The sequence below is a fragment of the Callorhinus ursinus genome, unplaced genomic scaffold (genome assembly GCF_003265705.2).
Source record: "Callorhinus ursinus isolate GAN/ISIS: 27379988/994484 unplaced genomic scaffold, GSC_fseal_2.0 scaffold25, whole genome shotgun sequence".
NCBI lineage: Eukaryota > Metazoa > Chordata > Mammalia > Carnivora > Otariidae > Callorhinus > Callorhinus ursinus.
In genome coordinates this window covers 35,258,132-35,284,576 of record NW_027397087.1, presented here as the reverse complement: position 1 = coordinate 35,284,576, position 26,445 = coordinate 35,258,132, and the positions used below count along the sequence as shown (strand labels likewise).

Genomic DNA, 26,445 nt, shown 5'->3' with positions numbered 1-26,445 from the left:
GTTTACATTCCAAAGGGTAATTGACCAAGGAGCCTTCTTTTTCTCTTTCTCTCACTCTCTCCTTCTCTCTCTCTCTCTCTCTTCTTCTCTAGAGGAGAAGAAGTATAGCTCTGAGAGCAGCTCCTATACAAGCCCCAACATTAATAACAACACATCTTTGTATTTCATTTATACATATCATATATATTTCATATATATTTCTATAGATTCCATATCTATATATGTATTTCTATATATTTCATATATATATATGAAAATCAGGTGCATATTTCTGCTCAAATAGAAGGCTATCTTATTTTTGCACGAGATAATTTAGGAACTTCCTCAAGCAAAGTCTCAGTTTTTCTCCAAAAAGCAACTTTGGATCTATTCAAATTTTTAAAAAGTATCTCAGTGGAATCTTAAGTCACTGAAGACAGCCTTTGGGCTGGAATACTTTGTGACAGGTGTTACTAATCATCCTATTTTTGCATAAAATAATCTTAAATTGGCTTCCTTGTCTCATTTACTTTTTAGCTGTCTATATCCCAGGTGACAGCCATGATGAAGTAGCTGCAAACTGAATCCTCAGACGACTAAATATCATACTGAATACGGCTGTTAAGAATTATCTATGAGTATTGGAAAATATCAGCTTCAGATTTGGGTTCTATTCATTCATTAATTAAAACAATAATGATTATTACATGCCTATAATGTACGAAATATGACCAATACAAAGATAAGTGAAATGTGGCCTAACCAGACACATATAAAAACAGCTATTACAGTATACTAAGAGATGTTGTAGAGGTATCAGAAAAAGGAAACAATTCTTGTTTGGGATGTGGATTGGATGATAAAGGATTAACAGAAGTTCCTCCAGGTAGAAGTAGGCATTTGGGGTTCTGGCATAATTAATTTTGAGCTTGTTTTTTTTTCCTGAAGTGAATTTACCAATGTGTTCAGTCCTTTCAATATCTGTTCATTTACCTTTGTTTTAAATGTTGATGTTCACTGTATTTGGGATTTTTATTGTACACTACTTCAAACCCCTTTTGGAAGTATTTCTATAAGACAAGTACAAGGAGGGGCGCCTGGGTGGCTCAGTCAGGTAAGCAGCTTCCTTTGGCTCAGATCATGATCCCAGGATCCTGGGATCGAGCCCCATGTCCAGCTCCCTGCTCAGCAGAGAGCCTGCTTCTCCCTCTCCCTCTGCCTGCCACTCTGCCTACTTGTGCTCTCTCTCTCTCTGTCAAATAAATAAATAAAATCTTAAAATAAAAAAAGACAAGTACAAGGAATAGCACTAGAGGAAGCTACTTACATACCTTAAATTTATTTTTAAATCATTTTGGATTTAAATATACTTTAAGTTTGTTTCTGAATATACTTTGTATTTCCCTGCATTTGTAGAACAAAAAGGAAATCACAAAACACGTTGGTCTCATTTATCATACTTGTTTATTTCCGAACCTAGAAACAACCACTTATGATTGTTAAATATAATATTTAATCATAAGTAATTTTAAGACTCAAAATTCCCCTAAGTAATACATACCAAAAATTCTCCTGCAACTTCTAGAACCATCACATTAACAACAACAACAACAAAACCCAAAAGGGCCTTTAATACATCAATGCTTTTAAAAATACTAATTCACTTCCCCAAAGAGCTATCAGCCTCTCAACTGTGCATGTGTGAGCCCAGACTGAGATGAGGTGTGCAAACAGCCTGCTCACAGGGCCTTAGTTTAATGTGAGTTCAATAATCCTTCCTCTGAGAATAACTCTCACACATATACACACAAATATTACCTCCACATTCAGGAAAATCAAACTTTATGATGACATCTGGAAAACTTCCAGTGAAGTTCCTTCATAACGTTACAAATAAAATCCATGACAGCATTTGTATGTATTTTTGTACCACGTATTGATGTTTTAAGTGATTATGGATGCTGATACAAATAGAATAATAACATAAGGCTGTCATAATAATAAAAAGGAACTGCTATCCACTTGATTTTTTTCTGCCCTTACCTCCTTCAAAGGTAATACAAAAGAAATTACCACAAATATATAGAGGGCCCCAAGTTTCCCTAGTGCCTTGTACCTTTGTCCCCTTTTCTTTCTTCTTTACTAACTACCACCCCTGCCCTATGAGCTCAGGCTCTTCAATAAACCACAAGGTTTGCAAAAATTGTCCTCAGAAAATATGTCCTGTTATGCAGTCCTCAAGCAAGAGGCATGAAGAAAGGAACAACCCCCAAGCACTAGCAGAGAGTGAAGTGGAAAACTGCTGCCTATGGTAAAACAGCAAGATCCCATAGTCACCTTTCCAATCCTATACAATCTCTGATCCTGCTTCAGTGGGGGAGTCGCCTGGTTTTCAGGTGCTCCTGACAATACATCTGAATGAAGCCTTTAATCTCTATTTGTGTCACTTAAGTAATTTTCTCTTGGCAGTAAAATTTATATGCAACGTAGTAAATTACAAGATATAAAGCAGGGGCACCTGGCTGGCTCAGTTCAAGGAGTGTGTGACTTGTGACCTTGGGGTCATGAGTTTGAGCCCCATGTTGGGTGTAGAGATTACTTAAATAAATAAAAAACGTCATTAAAAAAAGAAGACATAAAGCAAATATACTCTGTTCACTTAAAAATGCTGCTCAAAGCAAACAAATTATAGAATTTATAACTGTACAAAATACTATAAAGGTATGTAAGGCATATATAAAAAAGATTGGTTTCTAATGCTCCCTTATCTATAGAATACTAATGGGATAATCTTACAATGTCAACGTGTGAATGGCAGTAATGTTAGTTCCCTTAAATGAGAAAAAAATCTCCAATACGTTCAATAATACTGCCACTTGACAAGAGTACGTGGTATCATGATGTTAATATTCCACCTGTAAGGCACTAATCTGTCTAGCATGAGATCAACCAATACTTAAAACTGACATAAAGAGAAAGTCATTTTGATTATAACAAAAAAATAAATAAAATAGAGAAAATTAACTAACTGTAATCCTTTGCTTAGGGTAGAAAAATTCAAACAAGACTTTATATTAGAATGCAGAGTATTACAAATAGCATGGTCATTTAACAAATTAAATGTCCTAAAAACAATGAAGAAATGCGACAGATCCATTTCAAACATTTTTATATTCTATGGTATTTTAGAATAATTTCTACTTTTGATATCTAAATGGAAAAGTCACCTGTAATAAGGCAATATTGAAATAAGGTGTACATGGCAGATGATATAAAATTTTACTAAAAGTTCCATGCTCTAAATAAATTTAGATACAATAATTATGTCAACTCAAAACATGATAAAACAAATTTATCTTACCTCAAGTCTGTTTTTCTGAAGTGATGGAACCAATCTGTCATTAGTTGTGGACTTTTGTTCACCTATTTTCTTTCAAAAGGACTGAAAAGCTGCAGCTAGGCTTAAGGATTAGACGCTAAGGGACTCCCAGGTTTAAGGATTAGACGCTAAGGGACTACGCCTTAGCATACCCTAGGGGTTTTGCTCACTGTGGAGGAGTCAAACAGCAATGAATAAAAAAAAAAAGAAAAGGAAAGAAAAGGGCCCCTATTTTTAGAACTTGTTTTGTAGGTCCTCTTTAGACGATGCCTATCACATTTAGAAAAATGCAATTAAATGTTTGTGTGAAGGTGAATCACATGTCAGCCATCAGGCAAACACCTTGAAGAGGAGTAAAATAGGAAATTTCCTTGGCAAGTAGGTAGTCATTTCTTAAATTTAAAACTTTTCTTAGTAGGCGGTCAGAAAAGATCTGTCAACAATTGGTTTCTATCACCCTCTTCTAGTTATTCTGTTGATTTCTGTTTTATTAGGTTAGAAAGAAGACTGGCCTATTGGTTATCTGTTAATTTGAGCCAGAAAGGAAAAAAAATGTGAAGCCATTTTAACAGTTTGCTGGATACTAGAACTAAGAAAAATTAATTTCCTTCAAGCCAAAATGACATAAGCAACACCTCCAATCCTAGAAAGCACAAGGAGAGTCAAGCCTCAGCTGCAGGAACACTTTATATAACAACCTGAGTTCCTAACAACTACCAATACATTCTGAAGGTCAGTGAAACAATTCCTCCTTAAAATATCAACTGGTACTGAGACGAACCAGGAGAGATGATGGACTCTGAAAAACAAACTGAGGTTTCTGGAGGGGAGGAGGGTGGGGGGGGATGGGTTAGCCTGGTGATGGGTATTGAGGAGGGCACATTCTGCATGGAGCACTGGGTGTTATGAACAAACAATGAATCACGGAACACTACACCAAAACAAATTATGTAATATATGGTGATTAACATAACAATAAAAAAATTAAAAAAAAAATCAACTGGTACTAAAAGAGACAATTGCAGGGTAGTCTGAGTTTCTCTCACTTGGTTTCTTCCTGGATATATAATTCATATGGTGTGCCTAACCAAGCTGAAATAGAGTTTAGAAAAAAATGCAAAGAGAGGGGCGCCTGGGTGGCTCAGTCGTTAAAAGAGTCTACCTTCGGCTCAGGTCATGATCCCAGAGTCCTGGGATCGAGCCCCACATCAGGCTCCCTGCTCCACGGGAAGCCTGCTTCTCCCTCTCCCACTCCCCCTGCTCGTGTTCCTGCTCTCGCTGTGTCTCCTTCTGTCAAATAAATAAATAAATAAAATCTTTAAAAAAAAAATGCAAAGAGAATGATTTTCTAATAAAGGTAAAATTATGAACCATTTTTCATAAATTTTGAAAATAGCCTGGAGGACACCCTTGCCCTAGAGAACCATAATGAAGGAAAAGTCAAACCCAAAAGCTTGCAGTCTGGTGACCTTTAGTCATACAATTATTAAAAGAGATCATTAGAGAACTTGTAACAGTATTCTTGCCCCCAAAAAGAAAACAGAATCCTAGCTTAAATTTTTCAGTGACATCATAAAGAGAAAACAGAGTCCAAATAGCATAGTCTTACTAAGAGAAGGAAGGCGGTACGAGAGGCCCACATGGGCAGGTTTTTATTATTCAGTCTTATTATTGTTTTCAAATGCCCTACAGATACTGCAACTCCTTCTTGCCCGTACCCTGTGGTCGATGACACCCATGACCGTACCCCTGATATAACCCCTCTAACGGGAAGGTTCTACAGATTTTCCTCTATTCTAGAAGTTCTGGGCAAGATCTTTACTGACAAATCAATAGATGGACCTAGAAGCCAGAAACAACTGCCAAGAGAACTTCGATCACATAAGCTTTTAAACCTCACCTGTCCAGGCATTAAACAGAGTCCAAATGACTTAGTAACGGTGTGAAAGAGGACCCACCAAAACAAGTTCTGAAACCACAGAGAAAAATATTTCTACTTGAGGGATTAAATAAATTTTTCTGGAAAATTTTTTGATAAAATAGTAATATTATGTACATAGTAGATGCTGGAGAGACTGCAGTGAGCATTTTAAATATGTGCCTTTGCCTTTGTCAAGTTTACAGTCTAGCAGGGAGAACAATTTAAAAAGAAAGTTCAGGGGCACCTGCGTGGCACACTCGGTTGAGTGTCCAACTCTTGGTTTCAGCTCAGGTCGTGATCTCTGGGTCATGGTATGGAGCCCCAGGTCAGACTCCGAGCTTAGCATGGAGTCAGCTTGAGAGTCTTTCTCCCTCTCCCTCTGCCCCTCCCACTCATGCTCTCTTCCTCTCTTTGCCTCTAAAATAAATAAATCTTTAAAAAATAAATAAATAAAAGAAAGTTCAATAAACTATGGAACTGCAATAATTGTAGAAGTACAGGAAGCTATGAGGAAAGCATGTAGCAAGACACCATAGTATTGTTCAAACTTTGTAAACTCAATACATACTGAGAAATATATTTACATTGTAACCCAGTCCCCACATATCTATAGTAAAATAATGCACACACACAAACTCATACATAGACACACCCATATGTAATTAAAACTGGAAAATTTTCATGAAACAATATTTGTCCTGAAAATGTGGGACAAACTGATATTTTCTATTCCATTTTTCTTTTCCCAGCCTTAACCACAAGATTGATTTTAGGATCCCTATATGGGTTTTGACCCAAAGACTAAAAAACACAGACCAGTGGTGTTTTTAAGTCAGCTACATCATTTGCTAAAGATGCAAATTCCTGAGCCCCACCTAAAACTACTGAATTAGAATCCATGGAGGATGGGCCCAGAGAGCTGCAGGCTCTCCAGATAATTCTTAGGCATATTAAAGTTTGAGAGCACTTGGTATCATTTAATCTCAAATCTAAAGGATGATCAGGAGTTACTCAGGCACCGAGCAGGTAGGAAAATGTTATTGCCAGAAGCCATTGTATATACAAAGACTGAGTGGGCAAAGGGGAGCATGCTACATTTAAGGAAGCTCAGTGGACTAGGAGTCTAGAGCATTATGGGAAGGCAATGAGGATAGAGAGGTAGGCACGGCTCATTCTGCAAGTTCCCTCTTCTAGTATGTTCCACACTACCTCAAGAATAATTAAAAGGAAGGAAATTTTGATGAATGCTACAGCATGGATGAACTTTGAGGACATTATGCAAGTGAAGTAAGCCAGACACAAACAGTCAAATACAGTATGATTCCACTTACATTAGGTATCTAGGGCAATCACATTCACAGAAACAGAAAACAGAATGGTGGTTGCCAGAGCTGGGGAAGGGAAGAAAGGGGAAATGTTGTTTAATGGGTACAGAGTTTCAGTTTTACAAGATGAAGGAGTTCTGGAGATTGGCTACACAACAATGTAAATGTAACACCACTGCACTGTATACTTAACAATAATTAAGATGGGACATTTATATGTATTTTACCACAATTTTAAAAAAGAATACACAAGCCCAAGAGTCCTGTGCTAATATCTGAACCTCACTAGTATTTGACTCCTTTCCCAATTATACTGAATTCCCCTCAGTTCTACAAGCAACAGCAACCATTCCCTTTTAGGTAATCAAGACACTAGAATTATAAACCCTTCCTCTTTTTTGTTTTTTTGTTTGTTTGTTTGTTTGTTTGTTTTTTAAAAAGCTTGTAAAAACTTTCTACATTGGAGAATGAAAGGAGAGAGAGCCTGGAAAGAAGAATCAACTTCAACTTAACCTTGTAATGAAGAGCAGCACCCTGCAACCATCTCAGTGGAAGAGATGAAGCTGATGGAACACTACAGTTTTGGGCTAAAGATCATAAACTACCTCCTGAGGGTCACAAATCTTTACTTTATCCTTGACAAATATTTTTGTTTATAAAGCTTTTCCTCGTGAAGGGAAATTTTGTGTGATGCCTATGTTAACACATATTCTCATTTTGGGGCGCCATAACGCACTGGTTCCCAAATCTAGCACTGAGTTGCACATCAGGATACTCTGAGAAGCCTTAAAAAATTACAGATCCCGGGGTGCCTGGGTGGCTTAGTCGTTAAGCATCTGCCTTCAGCTCAGGTCATGATCCCAGGGTCCTGGGATCGAGCCCCGCATCGGGCTCCTGGCTCAGTGGGAAGCCTGCTTCTCCTTCTCCCACTCCCCCTGCTTGTGTTCCTTCTCTCACTGTCTCTCTCTCTCTGTCAAATAAATAAAAAAATAAATAGATAGATAGATAGATAGATAGATAGATAGATAGATCTTTAAAAAAAAAATTACAGATCCCTGGCTCCACTCCAATCTGCGGCAGCAGATTACCTAGCAGTGAACCAGTGACTATGTATTTTTAAAGCTTCCAAGGATATTTTTATGCGTAGCCTATTTGGGGAAAATCACTCAAAGAAAAGACAGTTATGAGAATGGCTGCCTGAGCACATGCACTTACCTCTCTCCACCCTCTCAAAATCTCTTTGAAATGAATGAACATAAAAGCATGAAAATATCCATAGCAGTACTAGAAAACCAGGAAGAGTTCCATCAGCAGACCAGAACACTAAGGAATTTCTGGAAGATAGAAAGCAGATGGGATCAGTAAAACCCCAAATTGCTAAAATCCTGAAATGAACAGGATCATTTACATTGTAAGTGTTGCCAGCAGAATCTTAGAATATTCCCTACATCAGAGGCAGCAAATGTTGACAATGGATGTGGGCCAGTTGTCCGGTAATTATTGAAGGCTTCAGTAACAGTTTTCCAGCATCTCACTCTCAGAGTCGTGCCTTGTGAATCGTCTGAAGGTTGAAAATGATGAGAGAGGAAAGGCAGTGCTCTGGGTAAATTCTGGTGGCCAAGATGAAAAAGGAGCCTCCATTTCCAGAAGGCAAGTTTCTTGTGCACATCATAAAGGAAAGTCCAACTGGGTTGTTATCTTCCCTCCTCCCTACCCTATGTCCTCTGCAAAGATCCTATACTCAATTTGCATTTACAGTGATTTTTTTTAACCATTGCTGACAAAACAAATCCATCCAGACTCTCATTTGTAAATATGAACTGCCATCCAAAAATCAAAGAAATAAAGAAACAAAAAAAAGAAAGAGCATTTTTGTTTGGTTTTGTTTGGAGAGCAAATACAGGATTAACTCTGAGGGGAAAAAAGTAAATTCTAGAAACCAAAGAAAACTTTCTCTCATCCATAAACTAAGAATAAGCCATTAGGAAAAAAAATGCAATTAGACTACTCGGAAATTAAGATCATGAGAGTAAAGAAAAACAAAACAAATCAACAAAACAGTACCTCAGAAGAAGAGTTGAATAATGGAATGACCATGTCTGAAGAATAAATTAGATATAACGGATCCCCTTAATTAACCACAGAATATTACTCTCAGGGTGATCATCATAAAACCTACTTTGGCAGGTCCCTCCTGTGTTCTGTGGTCTGGAGAAGGCCCCGGGCAGGGAGGGAGAAAAGGAGAGCAAGGACCTCACCGCAAGTCCAGAGAGGGTAAACCTAGTGAGTTCGCCCTGAGCCTTCTGCATCAACTCTGCCCAGCTTGTGTCCTCCACCAGAAATGTCCAAGTACGCTTTGCTCCGCTAAGGCCTACTCTTCCCTTCGCGCTGGGTCCAGGTATCATTTCCCTCTGGGAAGGCTTCCTTTGCTTCCCTTCCTCAGGCTGATTTACATTTTCTAATATCCCCACAGATCACTACAACTAAGTTTAATTCACTGTATAATAATTACCTATTTGTGTCTCTGCCTTCCTCAGGTTTGAGGGATATTTTAACCTCAGAAGCACTGATTCTATTCAGCTACATAAACATAGATACATGTCATTCGTTCTCTAAACGCATCTTGCATGCCTACTGGTGGTGCTAAATGCAGTGTTCTAATAGCTGCAGAAAAACACACAAAAGGGGTTCTATACACATGACATTAAATATAGGTACCTAGGGGCGCCTGGGTGGCTTAGTCATTAAGCATCTGCCTTCAGCTCAGGTCATGATCCCAGGGTCCTGGGATCGAGCCCCACATTGGGCTCCCTGCTCCGTGGGAAGCCTGCTTCTCCCTCTCCCACTCCCCCTGCTTGTGTTCCCTCTCTCGCTGTGTCTCTTTGTCAAATAAATAAATAAAATCTTAAAAGAAAAAAAATTTTTTTTTAATAAATAAGTATAGGTACCTATTTAACCCATGTTGGAATTCTCTGTATTCAATAGGGTGCCATCACATTTTGAAACTTTCCGAATTTCCACCAGGTACCTAATAGTTTATGCAAATGGCCCCCTAAGAATCCAACAATTTGGTCAGAAACTAGTAAGCCCTACTATATAACAGTCAATACATAATTGTTTCCCTGAAATGGATATACAGTTAATTGGATGTTTTCATTGGCTGAATAGTATCTGTGAGTTTCCCAGAGGAAGTCCTAAAAGGTACTTTCAGCTTTATGCTGCTACTTCTACTCTTCTTGACCTCTGTCACTCCTGGGCCACTAAACTGTAAAACCAGACAACTCCACTAGGCCAGGACTATAACAGGACACGGAGGCCCTGAAAAGATACTATAGTTATCACTACAAGTCACCTGATGCCCAGCTGAGATGTTTGTGTCCTGAGTAAAGCTAACAGAAATGTTTTCAAGGCTTGCACTCCCCAATTTTTCCCCCCAGCAGATCAAATCTAATCTATATACCATCTCCTGGACCACACATGTCAACAGGAACAGAAGAGAAAATGTACTGAGCCTCAAAAGTAGGTAAGCTGGAATTATTCAAGTAAGGTAAAGGGCTAAGCCTATGTAGCAACACAGAGAAAACCGTTAGTAAGAAAATGAAACCACTAAAATTGTTGACTCACCACTAGCCCAATTTCTTGGGAAATCATGCTTTTTAAAGAAAGTTATAAGAGAGGGAGGAGGACAGTGAAGCATATGACACTGATTACCTTTAATTGCCCCTACAAAGCAAATATTCCTTAATGACAACGCGACAATGACCAAAGGACATATTATATATGTGACAGACACAACTTTCCTCTGGTAATTTAACTCTTTAAGGCATAAAAGATCATTGATTTGGGGCATATGAAAATCAGAGGTCCAACTTACAAAGTAGTATATCGAACCGACAGGTTTATTATCAAGTAGCATAACTTTTCACAGCTCATGGAAAACCTACCATGGCTGAAATAAAACTAAAACTGTTTTTTAAAAAAGAAAGTTATCAACAGTAATCCCATTAATCATATCTTTATTTTTCTGGGTGGTAAAACTCCTTCCCAGGTTGGGAAGAAAATTCCCTATATATAAACAATTCAAACCAACTCTATATAGAGCCAGAAGTTCAGAAGCTCGAGTATCCTGGGGACCTGGGAACATCATAGCCCCTATACATCCAAACTTGTATCTCTCTTTAAATACTCCCCACAATCAAGGCAAGAATCAAAAGTAATGCATTCCACCATAAGTTGGGGGAATCTAAGGGTTTCCAGCACCTTAAACAGCAAATATTGTGAGAATGAGAAACTATCTTCTCCAAATAGTTGCTAATGGTCTTTAGGAAGAAATTCCTTAAAGAAAATTAAGCGTCCCTTCCACTGCCATTGTCAGAAATCCCACCTCCCCAGCAGATGGAAAGACCACTGGAACAGCACTCAGCATAAACTGAAAAGAATATGAAAAGTCTTACAGAAAACTTCAATATTTTTTCCACAGAGGAGAAGAGAGACAGAGTAAGGGTATTTTCTTTGAAATAATGCCTATCTGCGAAGTTCACTACCTGGATTTAATCTCTAACTTCTAGAGATAGCACAGAGATATGGAGTTAACACTTAGGTCTGATAGGGGAGGAAAAATACACAAACAAACAAAAAAATGCACGAAAAGGGGCGCCTGGGTGGCTCAGATGGTTAACTGTCTGCCTTCGGCTCAGGTCATGATCCCAGGGTCCTGGGATCGAGTCCCTCATCGGGCTCCCTGCTCCTTGGGAGCCTCCTTCTCCCTCTGCCTCTCTCTCTCTCTCTCTCTCTCTCTGGCTCTCATGAATAAATAAATAAAATCTTTAAAAAAAAATGCACGAAAACTAAACTGGTTCTTTTTTTTTTTTAAGGTTTATTTATTTATTTTAAGTAAACTCTATGCCCAATGTGGGACCTGAACTCATGACCCTGAGATCGAGAGTCACATGCTCTACTGACTGAGCCAGCCAGGTGCCCCTACACTGGTTCTTAATCTTCAGAAGCATAGACTTTGAGCTCAGGAAGAGATGTTTTCTGAACTGTTTTATACTTTGTTCTCACCTTCTTAAAAAAGCTGGTGCCAAGTACAGCCTTGAAGTTAAACTAAAGAACAGAGGGGGCAGTTACAAAGCATAATTCAAACTGAGTGGCTAGGGGAAAGAGGAGAAGGAAAGAATGAGGGAAGGAGTAGAGATCCTTTTGCTTCGAAAAGCCCGAATGCCTGTCTCAGCTCTAGTGCTGAAATCTTCCACATTGACACTGAATGAGACAGCATCACAATGTAAAGGATGATACACTTCAGCTCTTTGGAAAACAAAATGTATGCATTTAAATACTCTGATATACTGTTTCTTAGCAGCAATAGTTCTAAGTAGGGATAGCAAGTTAAAAGTTATGGCCCAATTAGCAAGAGGCTCAGTGACAAATATAGCCCGCTATATCAAAATTGCTTAGTAGCTACACAGATTGTAGATGATAATTTATGGAAGAAATTCTAATTCAACTGACTGGTGCAGTAAGTGTCAAACAAAGGACAGCAAAGTATATGTTGACATTTCCACATACACATTTTGCAAAAGAGCAACCCTAAAGTATACTTAAATAAAAAGCACATGCTATACCAATGTCATCATTTTAGCCTTAGAGTCTCTGATCCGCACCAGAGCTTGGTTTTTGCACGAAGAACTTTGTCATTTGGCCCTATCATTTTCAAATTTAAAATCTCACATGACAGTAAGATTTTCCAAGGTACTTACAGTCCTCATTTAAAGCCCTAGAACCCACACAGACAGGTTATCAATAAATGACAAACTGGGAGTTTCCACTTACGTAGAGATATTGTTGAAGCTGAGAAACAGACGTTGGAGGCAGGGCAAATTGTCCACATCTCTCTAGAAGGAAACAGAAAGCAAAAATTTATCAGCTGAAAGAAAAAAACTATCATACATGTCTTCTTGCTCAGCTGTTGCAATACATATTCACTTCTGTTTCCGGCAACCTTGCTAGAGCACTGTTTTCTACCAGGCGTTGCGCTCCATTCTTCTCCACTGCAGATTAAATGGGAGGGCGGCAGTTCATCCGCAGAGCAAAGCTGCACCACTCACAAGGTAAAAGGCACTGAGAACAGGGAGAGATGCTGCTAGCCTCTTCAAGCGTGCTTTTGGGAAAGAAGCCAAAATGCTACTTCAGCATTTCAACTGTAGCACAAATATAGTAGGATCAAACACTGGTTAAAAATCACTTTTAAAAGGAAGCTACTCAAATGTTTTAAAATTTTAAATTTATGCAATTAGCTTTCAGAACAGTGCTGAGAATTTCAAAGCAATTTCCCTCACTATTCTCAAACCCTTGGAAACACACCACCCAGTTATAAATGAACCAATATGCTGACAATTCCCCCATAAAACGAAAAGCAGATCACAATGAGTGTCACGGAAGGGCAATTTCCAGTCTAAGCAAACATCAGACATTCTTACAATTAGAAATCACCCCTGTTCTGTTTAGGTACAGCATCCCAAAGGAAACCACGGCTGTTTAAATGTAGTTTTATCCTTAGCAAATACTGAGATGTTTTGGCTCAAGTGATTTTTTTTTTTTTAAATCACAAAATAAATACAAAGCTACCTAACTTCATTAAATGAAAAGACACAGACTTCTTAAAAGTCTGACATACACTGGAGTAATAGAACCTTAAGAAGCTTAGTGATTACCTAGTCTACAACCTCATTATGCACATGAGAAATGAACAGTGGAGGCTGTTGCAGAGGTAGGGTGGAAGTGGGGTGGAAAGGTGACCCAGCATTACATACTGCCTTAGAGGCCAAGACAGGACAAGATTTGTTATCTTGACTTCCGCTAAAATTCTACACACTGGCACTTCCCATATAAAATGTTTTTCTCTCTCTTTTTTTTTCATTAAAAATTTTTTTTTCAAGACTCACTTTAATTTGCTGGATTATGACCCAGCTAAAATATCTGCTGTTAATATGAAGTATGAAAATTCAGGAGACATTTCTCTCTCATTTTGTTTTTTGTTTTTATTGTCTAGGACTGATTCTTTTTTGAAGCATAATTAACATACAGTGTTATATTAGTTTCAGGTGTATAAGAAACGTTTTTCATTTTTAAGGGCAATATCACAATAATTCCTAGTTATATGAGTTGGAATAATGCTAATATATGTATTTACATATATTATTGTGCCCAATATTTAAACCCAAATCAAAACTTGTTTTACTGTTTCTGTAAGTCATTATCTTTATTCCTCCCTCTTTTCCTTCCTCCCTTTTAAAACTACCATTTCCAAGACCCCAGTAAGAATTAAGGCAAGTGCATTAAAATGACAGCCACGCCTAGCTTTTCCAAAAATGCCTCACTTATTTATTTTTGAAAGCTTGTTGTACAAAGAAAATGTAAAAGTGATGGAATTGTAGCACAGCCATATCTCACTGGTTTTTGAGAGGGCATAGGAGAAATGAATCTGGCTTAAGACATTCTCCCACCGAGTTTCCCTGTGCACCATTCTCCAACACTTTCTCAACCCTACAGACCCTAAACAGTGTAAAACAAATACAACTGCCAGTGATCAGAACATGGACTATGTGTACTATTCATCTGGCACTACCATTCTCAGGTCCACCCCTGAAAAGCCTGTTCCATAGATGTGAATAAGAGGTTTTTAGAGTTTTTCAACCATGGCCAAGGAATAAGTCTGCGGAAAGTAGGAAGGCAGCCAAATTCCCCACAGTGGGTGATAAGCTCTATATGTTGGCCAACTTCTTGAATCATCTTTACAGCTTCCTGTCTCTGATATTGCCAGAAATGACAGGGAAGTGGGGTGGAGGAGTAATGGACCAGTAGTAAGTCTCGTTTTGTTCCAGGGCTCTACTTTCCAAAGAAATGGTGGCTTGCTTCCTATCTGGTCTCTGAAAATATGGGTCATAGCCAAACTGAAAGCCATCTCTGTACTCTCAAGTTTTTTTCTCCCAAATTCTTCCTGAAAACTACCTGAGATATTTCTGGGCATAAGCATTGTTTGTTGACATCTGACTGGGAGAAAGTGAGAAACAGTAGCCAGGATCTCCTTTAAATCAAGGCACCTTAAAAAAAAATACATTTGCCTCTCTCAGCTCCAGCCTACCACCTTCAGAGACTTACAGACACCTTTCAAGACCTAAGTTTTTGCTATTGGAATATAAACTCAAATTACATCAGTCTATAATTTGTGAGAAACAGTTTTTTTTTTAAAGATTTTATTTATTTATTTATTCATGAGAGACAGAGAGAGAGAGAGAGAGAGAGAGAAGCAGAGGGAGAAGCAGGCTCCCAAGGAGCAGGGAGCCTGATGCGGGACTCGATCCCAGGACCCTGGGATCATGACCTGAGCTGAAGGCAGACGCTTAACCATCTGAGCCACCCAGGCGCCCGTGAGAAACAGTTTTTTAAAGTTTATTTGATTAAATTATGTTTTGTATTTATCTTCATTTATGAAATAAAATATTACCAAATAAAAATAAATATCTTTATCAAATTTTCAAAATCATTAGCCGTCATTAAAGAATAGAGCTATAAAAAATATTTACAACAGGGGCACCTGGATGGCTCAGTCAGTTAAGCGTCCAACTCTTGATTTTGGCTCAGGTCATGATCTCAGGGTCATGAGCTAGAGCCCCTCATCAAATATTTACAACAAATTGAAAAACCAAAACTCAGAATTTAACTACATATATCCCTATAGCCAGTTAAGTAGACAGCCCTTCCAAAACTTTAAAAAGCAAAATACCCATAATCACACAATCATTTTTGTTGTCCCAAATTTCATTTCTATAAGAAAATTACAACTTTAATCTTGCTAGCGATTTTGAGATATACATTGTAATGAATTTCTAGCATTACAATACACAAAAAGAAAACATTTATCATATCAATTATCTGTCAGTTTTTTACAGTAAAAAAAAAAAACCAAGACGACTCATTGAAAGCCACTAGAAAATGACTCCTCTAATATGAGAGAGGAAACCAAAGACGGAGATAGGTTAAGATCCAGGAAGGGGATTCACCATTGGAGGGAGACGAAGAGAAATCCTAGGATGACATCTCATGGTTTAATACCATGATCCAATATTCACTTTGCAAAGCTCATCTTGCTATGCTGGACAATCCTAATCTATTATATCATAAACTCATCAATATGAATCAAGCCCCTTCACTGAAAGACCCACCTTAAACCAGACCCCCCAAGAAATCTCAAAAATAAATATCCTGCCTTTCCCCTTGAAGACATCACTAAGACTATGTCAAGGTAGTGTGCTCTTCTTGTCAATAAGTAACAATCTCAGCTTTTCTTTATTAACACATTATCCCGGTGATATTCTGGGGAGTCAGCATTTGACAATCTACTTATCCAAAAAATATAATTATTTTGCAATGATGGGGAAAGGAGAAATGGAGGGTTAAGGATAATGTAAGCTATATCCTAATAACTTGAAGAAAAAGTCAGCACATTAATTTAATTGTCAATTGTTAAATCCTCCCAACAAATCTTTTCCGGAGGTAACTATTTCACGGACAGAGAAACTATTGCAAAAAAGCAACAATGTTAACATACCTAAAACGAGAAAAAGAAGACAAAACAAAAGATTTACATATAAGGTAATGTCTGTACTTTGTGTGTTATTAATCTGCTCATAGTCTCAAATTATATTTAACAAAACACAATTCTAAGATTACATTCACAACCTTTGAAGATTCAAAACGATTTTGTATATTTTAAAAATAGAATCCTTTATAATTAGACTTAAATAAAATTACTACAGATTATTGAGAGGATTATAATTCTTTATTTTTCAAAAGAACAGTGACTTGCCATTTGAGAAACATGCTTGTCCTACTCTGTTCAGACACGATTTTCCATATTCTTAAACTTCACAAAAGAACTAAATGGTTCAGCAATCTGACCATGTGTAGAACATCTATTACTGAAGCTATTTTTGGAGTAGCTTCCTGCAGAGGAATAAGGAAGAAAGGTCGAAGAGATGGAGACTTTGGCATGCATCCAGTAGGACAAAGAGGACTAAAAAAACATCACAGCTACTCTCATTTTGTTACCTATTCTGTCATAAATAAAAATAAATAAATATATAGGATAATTATTTTGGGAACTAAAAAGAGATTTATTAAGCACTGAATAAGTCTGAAAAAAAGCAAAAAAGTACTCTTTTTTACAAAAAGATTTATTAATTCCAAAATAACTACTAGCTACAGCCATCACTTTTGACACAGAAATATATTATATGAGAAATTATATGTGCAAGCCATCATCAACAAGTCCAATTGCACATTTAAATGCCGACTTAAAAAAGTCTATTTTCAGGGCACCTAGGTGGCTCAGTTGGCTAAGCATCCAACTCTTGATTTTGGTTCAGGTCATGAACTCAGGGTCATGAGATCCAGCCCTGCACTCAGCAGGTAGTCTGCTTGAGATTCTCCCTCTCTCCCTCTGCCCCTCCCCCCAACATGCGTTCTCTTTCTCTCTCTCTCAAATAAATAACAAAAATCTTTAAAAAAATTAAAAACTAAAAAAGTCTATTTTCTGGCTGTTACCAAAGACATCTATATACATATATATATACACACACATATATATGTACATATGCATGTGTGTATATATATATATATATATATACACACACATCTCCTTTTATACTTATTTACTACCCATCGTATGGAGATATATATATTTTTTTCAATCTAGTTGCATGCTACTTTTCCAGTCTGATTTTTTTCTACATACAGTTTAATCCCCATAGGGATTCCATAATCACAGGCCTTTCCTCACTTCAATTTGTCGTTCAAATTTCCATCACATGCATGATCTAACAAGACTCGTCATAAAAAAACGATTCCTGGCATTCATGCCCCTAACACTCCTGGCAACACTCTCTGGAAAGACACAAAACCCAATGCAGGGTTTATAGCATTCTAACTATCCCAAACTACTAACCTATGGGGAAAAATTAGTATGAGCAAGAGTCAGCAGAAACTTCAGGCAGCAAATGTAGAACTGCTCAAAAATTAAGAAAATATAGTAACTAGATAAAGACTATGGAAGATCAATGTTTAAAATTATTAGAGAAATAAAAGAAATCTAAACATGAAAAAATATAAGATACTATTAATAAGGAGATCTGGGCATTTATGAAAAAATCATGCAGAACATGATTCTAGAAACAAAAAACTATGGTCATTACTAAAAAGTCAGTAGATGGACTGAAAATCAGACTAGACAGAACTGAGGAGACAGTTAACTAGCAGATAGCACTAAAGAAGTAAAAAGAATGCAGAAATGTAGCAGAGAGAAAAAAATGATAGAAATTCTAAGAAAAAAAGGATAGAACAAGAAGATCCATACTATATCTAGTAGGTGTTTAAGTAGAAAGAGAGAAAATGGAAGAAGGCAATATTTCAAAATATAAAGATTCAGTATGTTCCCATAATTAATGAAAGATAGGAATCTGCAATTCAGGAAAGAAAATATTAGGTGTGCTAGTAAAATTACTATATTTGATCAAATCTAAGATATCATCTTAAAATTATTTTAAGTAACACTTGATTACCAATAATAAAATACCCAATAGTATAATAATTAACCAATAATAAAATACCACTTAGAATTTTTATTTCTTTGTTATTCAGAGTTCTTTTAGATTTATGTAACCATCTTTTTAATCAAATATCATTCTTATGCATGCATAAAAATTAAGCAAAACAAATTCATTAAATGAATGAACTCCAAAATATCTCCATTTACCATAAAGTTAGATGGTGTAGTTCTGGCATAATGGTATATACAAATATATGGAACAGAAGAGAAGGTCCACAAAAAGACCCATTTGATTATAACTCAATTCCAACAAAGATACCAATTCAATGAGTAAAGAAAGATCTTCTCAACAAAAGGTGTGGAGCAAATAGATATCCCTATATGGGAAAAATTAACCAGGATCCCTACTTCACACCATACACAAAATTTAATTAAAAATGGATCAAAGACCCTAAGTTAAAGGTAAAACTATAAGCCTTTTGGAAGAAAGAAGAGAACATATTTATGATATCGAGATAGGCAAAAATGTCTTGTTCAGGGCAAAAAAGGAACTAGTGATAAAAGAAAACTAATTGATAAAACATACTTTATTAAAATGTAAGCTTCTACATATCAAAAACATTAAGAAAGCAAAAAAGCAAGCCATGCTATAAATACACCCAATACATATACCAAAGGACCTGAAGCTAGAATATAGATCTACTACAACTCAATGATAAAAAGATAATCTAATTTTTTCTTAAATGGGCAAAAGACTTGAACTGATACTTCATACGTTAGAATGGCCTAAAAGTACTTGAAAAGATGCTCAACATCACCAGTTATTCATCAAGGACTGCAAATTAAAACCACAATGAGAATCACAGAATCACTACAACTATAAAGACTGTCAATATCAAATGTTGGCAAGGATGTAGAGCAATTAGAACACCCGTTTATTGCTGTTGGAATGTAAAATGGCATAATCACTTGGTAAAACTGTTTGGGCAGTTTCTAATAAATTTAGACATCCACCAACCTTATGGCTTGGTAATGACGCTCCTAAGTATTTACCTAAGAGAAATGAGGTACATTTTGGTGGACACCAAAATAAATGTATAAATCAGACTACAAAAATATTCATAGCAGCTTTATTTGTAAGGGCCAAAAATTGAAATAACCAAGATGACTATTAACAGAAGAATGAAAACACATATTGTATTATAATTAGAAAATGAATGCAACTCAGTTCATTAAAAAAAATTACCTATACACACCACAAAATGGATGAATATCAAAACATGTTTAGTACACAAAGAGTACATATTTTTTATAGATATACTTCATGAAAAGTTCAAAAACAGGCAAAATTAATCTATGAAGACAGAAGTGAGAAACTTCTAGGGGAGGGAAAAGCACTGACTGGAAAGGGGCACAAGGGAACTTTCTGGAAAGAAAGAAATGTTTCCTTTTTTTTCATTTTTTCATTTTATTTATTTTTGACAGAGAGAGAGCGAGCACAAGCTGAGGAAACAGCAGAGGGAGAGGGAGAAGCAGGCTCCCCGTGGAGCAGGGAGCCCAATGTGGGGCTCGATCCCAGGACCCTGAGATCATGACCTGAGCAGAAGGCAGATGCTTAACCTTCTGAGCCACCCAGGCACCCAGAAAGAAATGTTTTCTATCTTGATCTGAGTGGTGGTCAAATGAAAGTATGTCCATATAAAAGAAAATCACTGAACTGTACAGTTAAGATTTGTGCATTTTACTGTATCCAAATTACACCTCAATAAAGTATGGAGGAAAAGTCTTCACATTTAGAGTCCAACTTTTTTTTTTAAAGATTTTATTTATTTATTTGAGAGAGAGAGAATGAGAGACAGAGAGCACGAGAGGGAGGAGGGTCAGAGGGAGAAGCAGACCCCCCCCCCCCGCTGAGCAGGGAGCCCGATGTGGGACTCGATTCCGTTGTTCTGTTTTTGTTTGTTTTTATCTTTTTCTTTTTTTTCTCTTTTTTTCGTTCTTTCCCTTTCTTTTCCCCTGGTTTCAGGTCTTTTCTGACTTGTTTAGAGTACATTTTCTGGGGACGTTGTTATCCTGTTAGCATTTTGTTCTCTCATTCATCTAGTCTCCTCTGGACAAAATGACAAAAACGAAAGAAATCACCTCAGCAAAAAGAACAAGAGGTAGTACCATCTGCCAGGGACCTACTCAATACGGACATTAGTACCATGTCGGACCTAGAGTTCAGAATCATGATTTTAAAGATACTAGCTGGGCTTGAAAAAAGCATGGAGGTTATTAGAGACACCCTTCCTGGAGAGATAAAAGAACTAAAATCTAACCAAATTGAAATCAAAAAGGCTATTAATGAGGTGCAATAAAAAATGGGGGCACTAACGGCTAGGATAAATGAGGCAGAAGAGAGAATCAGTGATATAGAAGACCAAATGATGGAAAATAAAGAAGCTGAGAAAAAGAGAGTTAAACAACTACTGGATCACGAGGGCAGAATTCGAGAGATAAGCGATATGATAAGACGAAACAACATTAGAATAATTGGGATCCCAGAAGAAGAAGAAAGAGAGAGAGGGGTAGAAGGTATATTGGAGCAAATTCTAGCAGACAACTTCCCTAATGTGGGGAGGGAAACAGGCATCAAAATCCAGGAGGCACAGAGAACCCCTCTCAAAATCAATAAAAATAGGTCAACACCCCAACATCTAATAGTAAAACTTAGGAGTCTCAGAGACAAAGAGAAAATCTTGAAAGCAGCTCAGGAGAAGAGATATGTAACCTATAAAGGTAGAAACGTTAGATTGGCAACAGACCTATCCACAGAGACCTGGCAGGCCAGAAAGGACTGGCATGGTATCTTCAGAGCACTAAACGAGAAAAATATGCAGCCAAGAATACTATATCCGGTTGGCTCTCACTGAAAATTGAAGGGGAGATAAAAAACTTCCAGGACAAACAAAAACTAAAGGAATTTGCAAACACGAAACCAGCCCTCCAAGAAATATTGAAAGGGGTCCTCTAAGCAAAGAGAGAACCTAAAAGCAACATAGACCAGAAAGGAACACAGACAATATACAGTCACAGTCACTTACAGGCAATACAATGGCACTAAATTCACATCTTTTAATAGTTACCCTGAATGTAAATGGGCTAAATGCCCCAATCAAAAGACACAGGCTATCAGATTGGATTAAAAAACAAGACCCATCGGGCGCCTGGGTGGCTCAGTTGGTTAAGCGACTGCCTTCGGCTCAGGTCATGATCCCAGAGTCCTGGGATAGAGTCCCACGTCGTGCTCCCGGCTCAGCGGGGAGCCTGCTTCTCCCTCTGACCTTCTCCCCTCTCATGCTGTTTCTCTCTCTCTCTCTCAAATAAATAAATTCTTTAAAAAAATAAAAATAAAAAATAAATAAAAATAAAAAACAAGACCCATCAATATGCTGTCTGCAAGAGACTCATTTTAGACCCAAAGAAACACGCACCTTGAAAGTGAAGGGGTGGAAAACCATTTACCATGCTAATGGACACCAAAAGAAAGCTGGGGTGGCAATCCTTGTATCAGACAAATTAGATTTTAAAACAAAGACTGTAATAAGAGATGAGGAAGGACACTATATCCTACTTAAAGGGTCTATCCACCAAGAAGATCTAATAATTGTAAATATCTATGCCCCTAACATGGGAGCAGCCAATTATATAAGGCAATTAATAACAAAAGCAAAGATACACATGGACAACAATACAATATGGTGGGGGACTTTAACACCTCCCTGACTGGACAGATCATCTAAGCAAAAGATCAACAAGGAAATAAAGACTTTAAATGACACACTGGACCAAACGGACTTCACAGACATATTCAGAACATTCCATCCCAAAGCAACAGAATACACATTCTTCTCTAGTGCCCATGGAACATTCTCCAGAATGGATGACATCCTAGGTCACAAATCAGGTCTCAACTGCTACCAAAAGATTAGGATTATTCCCTGCATATTTTCAGACCACAATGCTTTCAAACTAGAACTCAATCACAAGAGGATAGTCGGAAAGAACTCAAATACATGGAGGCTAAAGAGCAACCTACTAAAGAATGAATGGGTCAACCAGAAAATTAAAGAACAATTTTAAAAATTCATGGAAACCAAGGAAAATGAAAACACAACTGTTCAAAAGCTTTGGGATGCAGCAAAGGCAGTCCTAAGAGGAAAGTATATAGCAATACAAGCCTTTCTCAAGAAACAAGAAAGGTCTCAAATACACAACCGAACCCTACACCTAAAGAAGCTAGAGAAAAAACAGCAAATAAAGCCTAAACCCAGCAGGAGAAGAGAAATCATAAAGATCAGAGCGGAAATCAATGAACTAGAAACCAAAAGAACAGTAGAACAGATCCACGAAACTAGGAGCTGATTCTTTGAAAGAATTAACAAGAGTGATAAACCCCCGGCCAGACTTATCAAAAAGAAAAGAGAAAGGACCCAAATCAACAAAATCATGAATGAAAGAGGAGAGATAACAACCAACACCAAAGACATACAAACAATTATAGGAACATATTATGAGCAACTCTATGCCAGCAAATTAGATAACCTGGAAGAAATGGATGCATTCCTAGAGATGTATCAACTACCGAAATTGAACCAGGAAGAAATAGAAAACCTAAACAGACCTATAACCACTAAGGAAATTGAAGCAGTCATCCAAGATCTCCCAAGAAAGAAAAGCCCGGGGCCAGATGGCTTCCCAGGGAAATTCTACCAAACATTTCAAGAAGAATTAATACCTATTCTCCTGAAACTGTTCCAAAAAATAGAAATGGAAGGAAAACTTCCAAACTCATTTTATGAGGCCAGCATTACCTTGATCCCAAAACCAGACAAAGACCCCATCTAAAAGGAGAATTACAGACCAACATCCTCAATGAACATGGATGCAAAAATTCTCACCAGAATACTAGGGGATGGGTAAGCCTGGTGATGGGCATTAAAGAGGGCACGTTCTGCATGGAGCACTGGGTTTTATGCACAAACAATTAATCATGGAACACTACATCAAAAACTAATGATGTAATGTATGGTGATTAACATAACAATAAAAAATTTTTAAAAAAAGAAAATATTTAGAATAAAAATACTAAATTTCAAAATTTGTGGGAAGAAGCTAAAGTGGTTCTTAGAGGGAAATTTATAGCCCTAAGTGCTTGTATTAGAAACTAAAAAGGACTGAACACTAATGTATCAAATATCCAACACAAAACTTTAGCAAGAAAAAGCAAATGGAGAAAATAAGAGTTAAGAACAAAAATAAATAGAACAATATTTTTTTAAAGCCATAAGAGAAGTTCAACAAAGCCAAAGCCAGTTCTTTGAAACTACTAGTAAAATAAACAAACCTCAGGCAATACTAATCAAAAAATAAGAAAGTATAAATAAGCATTATAAGAAACGACAATGGGCACATGACGACAGAGAGCAGCTAAAAAAGAAAAATGAATTTAGATGAAAGGAAACTATAACATATCAAAACTGACACTATTATTACTGAGCCAATAGTTTAAAACTACCCAGACTATTTTACAGATAAGTTCCTCCAAGTATACAAGGAGCAGATCATCTTTAATTTCATATAGTGAGATTTATGCCAAATATTAAAATAGGAAGCACTCCTCAATTCATTTTATGAGGCCAGTGTGACCTTCATACCAGAAAAGAACAATAAAAAGAAATTACAGATAAATCTCACTTAACATAGATGTAAATATTGTGAATAAAATATTAATAGACAAAATCCAGGAACGTATATGAAATATAGCCCATAAAGTACATAATAACCAAAAATGCTAGAATGACTTACCATTACAAAATCTTACAATTTCCAGAATTAACAGATTAAAGAATAAATGCATATGACCAGTCTAAGAGTTATATAAGAATCATCTAATAAAATGCAATAACCATTCATAATATAAACTTAAGCAAACTAAAAATAGAGGATCATTTCTTCAGACTGATAAATGGCACTTAGCAAACATAGCTAGTGATACGTTTCCTTTAAAATCAGGAATAAGACAAGGATGCCCACTTTTGCTTCTTTATTCAGCTTTGTTCTGGAGGTATGGTCAAACTGGAAGTTCAGTCTAGCTCAGTCAAACAAGAAGACACAAGACATATAATGATTAAGGAAAAACTATAATTGTTCACAAAAAATTAAAATTTTCTAAATAGAAAATCTAAGATAACCTACAGATATATTATTGGAATTATTAAGTGTCAGAGCATGGTTGCTAAATGAACCAAAATCAACTGTAGCAAAAAAGTATAAAATATCTGGAAAGAAAGCTAACAAAAAACAAATAAGCTATCTATGGAGAAGAATAAAAATCATTAAATGTGACATATATAAATTGAGAGATACGCTGTATTCATATTATGCCTTCATATTAATATGCCATGTGCATAATATGATATTAAAGGTTCAATATTGGGGCGTCTGGGTGGCTCAGTCCTTAAACATCTCCTTTGGCTCGGGTCATGATCCCAGGGTCCTGGGATCGAGCCCCGCAACGGGCTCCCTGCTCCGTGGGAAGCCTGCTTCTCCCTCTCCCACTCCCCCTGCCTGTGTTCCTGCTCTCACTATCTCTCTCTCTGTCAAATAAACAATAAAATCTTTAAAAAAAAAAAAAAGGTTCAATATCAAAAATGTCAATTGTCTTCAAATTCAAAAATATTCCAATCAAACAGACCAGTAGGGTTATTCATGAAACTTGACATGCTATTTCTAGAATATATATAGAAAAAGAAAAAAATAAATAACATGATTTTTTTGTTTAAAGGAAGTCTAGGGAAGAGAAAGGAAGATTGGGGACCTCATGCTACTAGTTATTAGAACATAATAGAGATTACAGTTATTAAGATATTTAGAGATCAATCAAACAGACCAGGAGGCCAGGCACAGACCCATGCATATGTGGATATTTAATTTGCTAGAGGGAGATACTGCCAAGGGGAGAGGGAAGGACAGAAATAATCCATTTTTCAATAAATGGTGCTGGGACAATTAGCAATCCCTATGAGAAAAAAGAAAACAAAACTGGATTTCAACTTTATACCACAAGAAACGATTCATTTCCAAATAGAGCAACTTCAAAACTTTTGTTAGACAATACAGAAAAATATCTTTATGTCCTCAACCTTTAAGGAAGGATTTTTCAAACAAACAAAAAAAAAACAGAAACAATAAAGAAAACTATTGATAATTTTTACTTCTATTCCTCAAAATACATTAGAAACAAAAGAAATAGCACTGATCAGGGCGCCTGGGTGGTGCAGTTGGTTAAGCGTCTGCCTTCACCTGGGGTCGTGATCCCAGGGTCCTGGGATCGAGCCCCGCGTTGGGCTCCCTGCTCAGCGGAGAGCCTGCTTCTCCCTCTCCCTCTGCCTGCCGCTCTGCCTATCCGCGCTCTCTCTCTGTCAAATAAATAAATAAAATCTTAAAAAAAAAAGAAAGAAATACCACTGATCAAGAGGAAAAACAAACAAACAAACAAACAAACCCTGTCATTACAATGAGCAAAGGATAAGACTAGTCTGGCAATCTTAATTATCACAAAAGAAAAAAGATGAAAGGCATTCGGCCTCACTGGAAATTCAAATTAAAATCTCAATGCATTATAATTTCATTGTTAAAAGATTGGCAAAAAATAAAAGGTCTGACAATATCAGGTATCAACAAAAACGTGAAGTTAAAGGAACTCCCAGGTAATGCTGATGGAAATGTAATTTGGTTGTACCAAATTTTTGTACCAAGTTTTGGACAAAACTTGATGATATCGGATAAAATGAAATGATGAGCATATTCCTGGCACCCAGCAATGCCTCTCCCAATCTCTACCATTGAGCATTGTTTGACAAATACAGGTTGAGACCAACTTTTCATTGGTCGAGAAATCAATTCAATAGGTTGAGACCAATATTTTTGATAGAAGAGCAAGGGTAGGTATAGCTTCATGAAATGCTTGCTTCTATTATTTATAACATACCCATATAAGCATTTAATGACTAGGTATTTAATAACTGGGTTTTAAGTAAATTTTATTTATTATCATAGATTATGGTCTGAAAGCCACTGTCCTACAGAAACTGTTATACATATCCACCAAAAGACATGTACAAAAATGTTATTTGTGACACTTTTTAATAATAAAAAATTGGAAACACTACTGTCCATAAGTAGAAGAATG

At 36.8% G+C, this 26,445-nt stretch overlaps 1 protein-coding gene across 5 annotated transcripts in view; it reads right to left on the bottom strand.

Annotated features, from left to right (window-relative positions):
* The window catches only part of LRRC49 (leucine rich repeat containing 49), a 168,602-nt gene that overhangs the window by 106,468 nt on the left and 35,689 nt on the right, over positions 1 to 26,445 (bottom strand). For 4 of the 5 annotated variants that reach the window (XM_025884467.2, XM_073877295.1, XM_073877296.1 and 1 more), the window contains one exon: positions 12,437 to 12,498. In XM_025884467.2, the coding sequence (XP_025740252.1) occupies positions 12,437 to 12,498 (62 nt within the window). Of the gene's footprint in view, positions 1 to 7,819; positions 7,907 to 12,436; positions 12,499 to 26,445 lie in introns of those variants that run through there. The other variant, XM_073877297.1, reaches the window with a different exon arrangement.